Source organism: Priapulus caudatus, unplaced genomic scaffold, assembly GCF_000485595.1.
Source record: "Priapulus caudatus unplaced genomic scaffold, Priapulus_caudatus-5.0.1 Scaffold122, whole genome shotgun sequence".
In the NCBI taxonomy this organism is placed as follows: Eukaryota; Metazoa; Priapulida; class Priapulimorpha; order Priapulimorphida; family Priapulidae; genus Priapulus; species Priapulus caudatus.
The window spans coordinates 143,383-153,462 of NW_014577183.1; the positions used below are offsets into that span (position 1 = coordinate 143,383).

At 44.5% G+C, this 10,080-nt stretch overlaps 1 protein-coding gene and 1 long non-coding RNA gene across 2 annotated transcripts in view; one reads left to right on the top strand and one right to left on the bottom strand.

Moving 5' to 3' along the window:
* LOC106805668 overlaps positions 1-7,963 on the top strand; it is an 8,775-nt gene extending 812 nt beyond the window's left edge. The window contains exon 2 of the long non-coding RNA XR_001393455.1: positions 6,935-7,963. This is a non-coding gene — a long non-coding RNA (uncharacterized LOC106805668). The remainder of the gene's footprint in view (positions 1-6,934) is intronic.
* Positions 7,964-7,972: 9 nt separating this feature from the next.
* LOC106805667 (cyclic AMP-responsive element-binding protein 3-like protein 4) overlaps positions 7,973-10,080 on the bottom strand; it is a gene marked incomplete in the record, with an annotated part of 10,261 nt that continues 8,153 nt past the window's right edge. Inside the window, 2 exon segments of the mRNA XM_014807358.1 lie at positions 7,973-9,304; positions 9,604-9,806. Coding sequence (XP_014662844.1) covers positions 9,234-9,304; positions 9,604-9,806 — 274 coding nt within the window.

The window sequence follows — 10,080 nt, forward strand, 5'->3', positions numbered from 1 at the left end:
TGATAAACCAGTATATAATACTGTAGTATAATAAGCCGACAGTATTGATAAACCAGTATAAATACTGGTAGTGATATAATAACCATGCAGTATTGATATAACCAGTTATAAATAACAGTATAGAGTGAGTAGTCATAGCACGTGGTGTACGCACCCCCCAACTAAAGTTCAATTCCAATATTAACAACTTTCAAAATATTATTTAAAATTCTTACATTTTAGACACCATTCCCAAGACCCAATTTTTTATAAGGAAAATCACCCCATTAATAACCCTGTACAGTTCCTGTACTCTGTAAACGACCCCCCCCCCGGAGCCCCCAACGAAAAACCTTTTTTTTTTTTTAATATTGGCAAGGAATTCACCTACTCCGCCCCATTTAAGGTGGTAATAATTGGGCAATCCCATCGTTCGGGGGCGGGGAGGGTGAACTAGTGAAACACTCAACTCCTGCCCACATCCCCTCCGCGACGCGCCTCGGTGCGTATGTGACTATTTGGTCTCCTCGGCTCCGCCTGGTCGCTTCGCGCCCGAGCAGAGGGCGGTGTACCAGGGGGGTCCCAAGGAGTCCGGACCACCCTGCCTCGGCGCAGAAAACGCATCTGAGGTGGTGTAGGTACTTTTTTAAAGTTTTTAGAACCCCAGACCCCCTTCGCGAGCGTCGTCGCACTTTGGAGTTAAACAGTTAACCATCAACATGGGTAACAAATTTCCGTGTACACCCCCTGCAAGCAAACATATCACACATTTGAAAACGAACCCGCTCCCAATATAAAAAGCCTGGCTACGGGCTGTTATATTATGAAAATCACATTTAGGCTAAATTTTTTACCGACATGAACTCTGAAGACATTCATCAAGACAGATCAAATTGAGTCAAAGAACATGGAAAGGTGTCAGTGTAGAATTTTCTGACCAAGGGTGGGAATGTGTGAATGGTATCCGCATTATTATGGAACCAGCCTGTAAATGTTAACCTTTATTGTATGCGCGCAATGACGCAGTTGGGGAAATATATTGTTTGGAGTATGGCCCACATGTTCTTCTTGTCTGGGTTTATGAACCTCCAACACGCGAGGAGATAGCGCATACGAAGTGCGACCGAATGGATGGGATTTGCAACGTCCAAACAAAAGACGCTGTAAGATAATAAGAGGAGAATCGCGAGTTTGTTTTGCCGCAGGAGGGTATTAGGTCTATATATAGTCGATAAGCAACAACATTGCTGGCACAACTTGTCTTATTTGCATTAAGAAAGGCTCACTAGTGCGCTTTGGCAAAAACGGCTACTTTCTCAACACTACTAGATTCTAAGGGCAAATACTTCCATTGCGATAATCATATTATTCTACCAACTTGATGGCAAAATAAACTCTAGTTCTCGCGCATTGTTTCTATTCTGCGAGTTGTTCGGTCTCATCACAAAGGATTTCTGAAATACCTCCAAGATTGTTGCAAATTCTCTGATGATATTAAGACAGTTAAATTCTCACCAATCTGCCGGAGCAACCCGTCCCGCAGCCCCGGTGCCGGGGCCCTGGCGGTACCCACAGCGGTACGGCCGAGCAAAGATGGTAACATACATGCTGGAGCGTCACGTCAACGGCCGACGGACTTCGAGGCAATTTTGTTTGGGAATACAGTCTTTAGTAATTGCGCCAGAATGCAAGTTTTACTCTGGCCTCTTTTTGTGGGTTTAAGCAAACGCGCAGTGAAATGGGGAGCAACTAGAGTTATTGTCATAAGGTCGTGTAGATTGATGGGCATGACAGCGAAGTATTTGCTAGTCTCGTACTGGAGCAATTAGCGTTTGGCACCTGGATGCGACATTGTGAAGGCCTATATAAGGCTTCCTTCAGCTGACAATTCCACTGGAATCGGGCTGTTATGCCAGTCGTCGACTAACTAGCTTTCTCATCTCTTAATTCGTTCAGTCGCGGTCCGGCAAAGCTGAATACCCACCAGTGTCGCGCGTGGCTGATCCTCCCCGTCGCAGGCCTTACTCCTTTATGTGCCTCCATACTAACACACCAACCACCGCCTGAGAACGAATGCGAACCTTGGTACCTTCGCCTCCGTCCATACATGAGGGAGAGAGCAATTCAGGAGAATGGTCCCGTCGAAATTACGTGTGGAGCGGCAATTGGTAGCCTGAGCGCTTTCCTCAGCAAAGCCACCCTACCAAAACGTCTGTGTGCGGAGTTTGCGCTGGAGCATTTTGAGGAAAAAAGAAAATTTGTGTGCGATCAAAACCTACTTTACGACAGAATACTACTTCTAAGGGCAGAAGGCCACCTCAGTTTAATTGAAACCCAATTAAATTAAACGCTGGCCGACACTCCTGACTACAGCCACCAACTGCGTTGTTATGAACTGAGAACAGCTTAGCATCTGCTATCAAACATTTCAACCATTCTCTTCGACTCAATTTGATGTTTTCCGTTAACGGATGGTTCCATCGGGTCCAACCTCAAACCCTATGAATGAATATTTCCGGCTCTAGAAACATTTCCAATCCAACATAACAACCACCTTAGAGCCCAGAACTGGAATTTTACCTCCGCGCCGTTGGCCTCGGACGACGTCTAATTAATACCACCATATGTAAAGGTAAGTATACACAATATAGATAGTATAATTCAAGTACCATTTCCATTTTCAAGAATAGATCTCACAGCTCGCACGGCACGGGCGACCCAACCTGGAACTAAACCACATTTGAACATGGGTCGGATTCAGTAAACAACAGGCGTGAGTGAGAACTCGCCGCGCGCCAACACTCCCCCGCATGCACCGCCAAGCAGTGTGTAACGCTTGGAACTGTGTTCATAACTCTTAACAAAAGGGGGAGTCGCGATATAATGTTAGTTATGATTAATCACACTCCTACGATCATACAATGTATCTATCGAGGTAGCATACAACAAATGTCACTATACACATGGAGAAGAACAAGCACCTTGAAACTGTGATGATCATAAAAAGTTGGATGCTTACTGAAATTAATGTAAAGCCTATAATACTCACAACTAAAGCGTGGCCCAGACTTTCCATGATAGACATTAAAAACACCTAGGGTTAGCAAACGCTTACACATAATGTATTATGTACAAATCTTGTTGTAGTATTGACCACCACCACAATAACCTTAATCGGTTCAAACCAATGCAGTACATAAACACAAAAACCCAAGAATCAACCTCCATACACCATTAACGTTGGGGATAGTCTGTGGGCCGCTTAACATAGGACAGCAGTAAGGCAGATTCGGCAACACGGATGTCATTGCTCCTCGGAGTGGCCCTATCATTTGGATGCTTTCCTTGCCCCATATAAAGTATTAGGGGATTTTTAATTCGAAACTAACACTCAAATTTATTACATGTAGTGCACTACGTGAGAAACTACGACTCCTCCACTCGCAGTCTATCAATAGACTATTGATAAACTATAAGCACTCGATATTGTGTCCCGCACACTATCACCGCATACACAATCTATGGACCGACGAAGGTCAGACAGTATATTAGCGTGCGCTAGAAAACATGACTCACGGAGAGTAAGCGCTGATGTTCCCCTCGAAATGCATTGTTATCTTCGACTCAGTGTGGCGTTCCAAGCAATCGCGAAGTCGTAAGTTCTTCATAAAACGACGCGGTTATACGGCATTTCCGCACACCACTAGCGGTTTGAAACACACTGACGTTCACTTCGTTCTAAGGGGGGGAACACTTGTCTCGTTCCTCGGGGGGACGAGCGCGAGCGGAAACTTCGGGAAAGAACGTGGGAATCGTCCCCATGGACATTCCCACGCCCATCAAGTTTTAAAGCCCCGCGAGAGGAGCAGCACATCAAGTCATTGTGCAATCGAAGAGAGGTTAGACCAGAACACAACCGGTGTCAAAAACAAACATTATTTGAAGGCATATTGTTGTGGGGTGCCAAATTAATGTCATTATACAAACTATAACCATGCCTATGCGCACACTTGCACCTATTTCGTACTATTTTGTCATTATAGCAGCGTGAATATATCCATCCTGATATCACCACCTATTTCGCAGCCACTATTTGTCATTATAAGCACGTGATATATCGCATCCTATACACCATCTAATTTTCGTATGCCTATTTGTCATTATAGGCACGTGATATAATCAATCCTATACACGCACACTGAATTTCGCGGCACATAGTTTATTCATTATAGCAGTGATATTTATTCCATTCCTATACACCACTATTTCTCGCACACCTTATCATATAGTCATTAACACAGCAGCTGTGATAATATCCCCACCTGCATTCTATTCACCACCGATCATCCTTCGAACGAACTATATTAATGCTCGCATTGAGATAGAATGCCACGTGATCCATTATTCCAGTTACTTCTTATATTCACCCAACATAATTCGAATAGTAAAAGTTCGGTGAATATTTTGTACCTTTATTTGAACCATCATTATAACAAATTGAGAACGCACGTGATATATCCATCCTATACACACAAACAAGTCTATTATGTTTTCGCAGGCGATAGTTATAAAGTCATTATGAAACGTGATTTATTATAATCAAATAGGCCTATTATTCCCCCACCATCTATTTTGTAGCTATTATTTGCCATATTTAGCACGTGATATATCCATCCTAGAGTACTCACATAAACCTATTTTCGCACGCTATTTGTCCAATTATAGCAGCGTGATATAAGCCACCTATTTTGTCCTTATACGACGTGACTAAGTAGTGCCTTACTACGCTTCACCGGCAATAACACCATTTACGAAGGATGTCAAAAAGTCCGCACCCTATTTGTCATTTTATGCACGTGATATATTTTTCTACAATACCACAATACACCGACGCCCACTTCAGTTCAAACTTGATAATTTCACTAAAGCACGGCTATGTGTGTCAATGTCATACAAGGCGGGACTGAATTGATGACTAAAAAAATCCATTTGGGCAGCCTAGTAACACCATCTATTTCGCATATTTCTATTTTTATCATTAAGGAGTGAGGCAGCGGGTTTACAATAACTCGAGATAAACTATTCACGAGGGATCTGCGAGGTCGTTCCACCTAATTTCGCACTACTATTTGTCATTATAGCAGCGTGATATATCCATCCTATTACACGATATGCCTGGAGAGAGGCATCTCATTAATTGTAACCGTATTTTTGTCTATTATATCCGATTCTGTGATATAAGTTCTACAAATAAAAACCAATACCCGTACAGACCAACCGATAATTTTCGCAACTTAGTTTGTCTTACCTTGGGATCGCGAAGACTTATAGTGTATATGAGCTTTTTCCATCCTAAGGAAAATCACAAACAAACGCTTAGGGGTTCTCGCATTCTACTCTCGCTTGCAGGTTACGTACTTGCTTATCTGTGTATATTTTCTAGTACTGGATTGTGGAGTGACCGCTTCTGCGGAGATTCAATAATTTATTCGCGACGTGCTATTTGTTCTTATACTGCAGCGATATAGAATATTTCTAAACCTTAATATTCTCTAGGTTTTACTACCCATCAAACACCCTATTTCGGCAATTATTTTAAGTACCATTAATACGCACGGGTGATCACCTGGTACGAAGTAACGCATACTGTAATTATGCAAGCCATAATTCACCCGATAGCGTATTTGTACATTATATGAAGCAGGATGATAACAGGGGTTTATTGAATTCACAAAGCGTATAAAGGCAAGAAAATTCCCATGGCCTAATATACAACATATCTATTTGTACGCAGTGTGGCAAATCACGCACGTGAATAACGCTGCCAGGTGTTCCTATTCAACAAACATAGTGACCACGACCATTTCTTATGTGTTTCCCATTATTAACGAGCGCTGAGGTGAGTTTATCCATTTGCGCGCTGAGTACGAATTCTGTGGAGAAGGAGTTAATATAAGAGACCTACCTGAGTGTATATTAACAATATCCGCTAGTTTTGTGCATTGAGTATTCTAGAAGTTAAAAAAGTGATTTCACCCAGGTGATGCTTGTGTGTGGGAGCGCCGCTACACTATCACCAATCCGTGGTTTGTGCCCTACGCTAAGTATCAGCCGCTCCGTAGGTATCTCATGAAGGTCTGCGTGCAGGTTAGTAACAGACCTCCAATCTCGAAGTATCGGCCGAAGTATCGGCTGCTCTGAGGATTCCATGGTGTGGCGGGGTGGGACCGTGGGGCGTGGGGCGCGAGGCATGGTAAGTAGTATATATAGTGACGACGTCGGGATTTCCAGGACACTGTTCCATTCAAATTGGTATTACTCGGCAGGGCTTCCACCTGGGGTTGATGCAAATGGGTCGAAACGCTAACGTGGTATCGGTTATTTTCGCTGAAGCTGGGGAAACTAACTCAGAGGAATTAAGAGTAAATGAACAGAGATTCTCTATTTACGTACTCCTGAACATAACTTTACGTTCTTTTTGAGAAGAAATTCCCTATTATGTACTCCCGGTGGAATCAGTGGACTGTAAGAGTACAACGAATAGCGATTCTCTATTTACGTACCCCTGAACGTGACCGCACTTAAGTTGTCCGAGTTGAAATGTTCCCGGAACATAACTGCATGTACTGTCCGAGTAGAAATTCTCCATTCACGTACACCTAAACATAAGTACGTAATGTCGCACGAAGGGTCGTTGTCGTATAATGGTGTATAATATGTACCTGAGGTAACTATTTGATATGGTTAGGGTTAGGGTTAGAGTGTTAGGGTTAGGGAGTAGGCGTAGGCGACATACTCGCCGACACCTCGGGTACTATACTTGGGTACACATACGACAACGACCCCTTCAGCCGTAATGTCCGAGTAGAAATTGTCTATTTACATACCTCTGATGGAACCGCCTCCACCCCTCTGTACTGCTGACACAGGTCTCTTGTTTTATGACGCGTTGCAGCACAACAGGTGGCAGGAAGGCAGCGCAGTCGTCAGCAAGCTCAACGAACTGATGGCCACGGTCGACCCGTTCTCCGACAGACGCATGCAGACGCCAGAGAGTGAGATGACATCCACGTGAGGCAGTCGCGTCTTGCCGTCGCGCGACCAGCAGAAAACTTCGTCCCCTCTCTATTACCGATTGTTACTCTACTCTACTGCCGATTGTTAGTCTGCTGGGTTCCTAAATCCGCCAGTACAAAGTTCGTCCACTCTCTACTACCGATTGTTACTACGCTAGATTACTAAATCTGCTAATACAAAGTTCGTTACCTCTCTACTACCGATTGTTACTACGCTAGATTACTAAATCTGCTAATACAAAGTTCCTCCCCTATCTACTACCGATTGTTACTACGCTATATTATTAAATCTGCTAATACAAAGTTCGTTACCTCTCTACTACCGATTGTTACTATGCTAGACTACTAAATCCGCCAGTACAGTTTGTTCCCTATCTACTACCGATTGTTACTACGCTAGCTTACTAAACGTGTTTCCACGTCACGATTCTTGTTCGGATTTTGTCAGATCTACTTGTACCACCGCAACTGCATGTAAACCGGTTGAAGTGAGAGGAGAAGGGTTGTGGGTGGGGGGTTACTTAAATTTAATTTAATTAAAACACCTCGTTATTTACCACTCATTAGACTTGCATACAAACTTGGGTGTCACTTTCCCCCGGGCGTAGATGGACGGAGCCGTTACGTGGCAGCACTAGTCACTTCGTACGCTTCAAAGTCCAAATCTTCCACCGAAAGATTCCACGGTCATACTTCTGTGCTAGACATGGCCTTATTTCCCTAACCCTAACCCTAACCTACGCCCGGGGGAAAGTTAATCTGCCTACAAACACTTTGTGTGTCTAAGTAAAAATTCACGGCTGTAGCATTAATGCACCCTGAACTCTTTGAATAAAAAATAGTGCCAAGAGTTTGGAGTTGACGTAATGTTACCTTGATGGAAAATTCTGATTAAATACGTGAAAAAATATCCAGAATAAGTTCTCATGATTTATTGATAAGCATGCAGTGTGTTTACACTGAATATGATTACTGCACTGATAACCAGCTTAAAACAAAACAATAACTATCTGAAACAAGAGACTAGCTAATCCAGTAGGCCAGAAGTAGACAACTACCCTTGCGTCGTAATATCGGTTAAGATACTGTATACGCCATGTTTTTCGCGTACAGATATTTCGGGAATTCAGACTTGATGGACAATTTCGCGGTTGGTGAATTATTCACGTGTTGTTATTTTCGCGGTCGGGGACGCGTTCGCAAAATTAGCAAAAATTAAACCACCGCGAAATATACAGCGTATACAGTAGTATGCGACTAGTGCACATTCATAACATCCGAGCAAAACTACCAGTGACAATAGTAAACACATGACTCTTGTGTTCACAATTCAGCTGCAAATTATGCAGTGATACAACCTTTAACAGGTTTAACACAATGATTACTAATTATGTACCATACACATGATTAAGTATACTGTCTGACAGTGTCTGTTAGTTACCTCGTTACGATCATTCACAGCTTATTTAATCGAACACATACACCTGAAAGAAGAGATGCTTCACTATAAAAGAAACGCCTGGCATTTTAACTACGCTAAAGCTTCAACAACAGCTATCAAGAAGACTGATGCCATTCACCATAAGCCTATACCGCCGCGCGCTTGCAGAATGCCACATCACATCCCGGCCGAAATGCAAAATCTGCACGGCTGCATGCTATTTACAGTATTTACAACAGTGCGTAAACAAGCACACCGTGACGGCGTATCGACCGCCAACTCAATTTAGTTACAATTAGTAACCTTCGTCGTTCGTGAAGTGTGCAACTCACTAGCTTCAAATAACGATTCTTACCGTGCTAAACGAGATCGTTTACACACACATTCCCACCAAGATCTACGTTCCAATTACGCACCCACTCGTGCGAACAAATAGTAAACTGCAAATATACAATGCATCATAAATAATTCGCTCTACCCAAACGCACGCGACGGGCAAGTTTCGCCGTCACAGGAGACGGCGGCGCCATACGCTCACTAGGGCGAACTCAGCTAAATTGCGCACATACACATAGTATTTACAGTTTGGTCCGTGGCGTCACTGTCATTTAATCGTTGACGATTTCGTCATCTCGCCTCGTTTTAATCATCGTTTGTACATCTCCTCGACATTCCCCCCCCCTCCCCCGACGTTCATTCATTCAGGAGTGGATCTCAGCGGTGGTAGTCGGCCGCCTCTATTGCTCGTGGCGTCCGCCGAGCTGCTCCTGTCTTCCTCTGTACACGGCTTCCGAAATGTTACGTTTCTCTGCGGAAGAAAAAAGTGCCCTTTCTCGTCAGTTGCCGCGTATCTCCGAGTCCGAGTGGGCTCTGCTACCATCCCCCGCCACCGCAGCAACAGCAGCATCCATCCCAACGCAGCAGCAATATTTCGCCCGCTCGGTTTTTCGCCCGCAAAGCTGCGTTTCGCCGCTTGTTCGAGATCCCCCACTCTAAAGTTTTAGCGACCCACAGCACATGTCGCGCGAAGGATTTCCCCCCGGCCAATGCGTGCGCATGTCCCGGCGGTAACCGAGGGAAACGGGAAGCTAAGGGATGGATGCCCACCTGGTGGTTCTGCCTCCATGGAGTTGTTGTCGGGCGATTGCGGCGGAGTCGGTTCATAGACGGGCATCGCCTTGCTGTAGGAGTGCTCACCGAGCACGGTGAGGGACGGGGAGATCGCAAAGTCGTAGCTGCGTCCTCCTCCTCCCTGCTTCTTCTCCTCCTCATCGAGCATCTCGACGTCGATGATTTCGTCCTTGATGCTCCTGCAACGACAGAGAGAGGCGCATGCTTACACCTGGACGCATCTGGGTTAACGAACGGCACCCTTGGCATACGGCATCTGGGTTAATGAACCACGCGCGCGGTACGGTACAGAAACGAATCATGACCGCTCTTCTTGCGATCGTTCGATCGCGGTCGAAAAACAGGACAGTTCCGACGGGATAGGCATAGCCTAGCGAGCATTGTGGAGCGTGGTGGAGAGATATCGAGCGCGGTGGAAAGATATGTCAAGCGTTGTGGAGAGATATCGAGCGT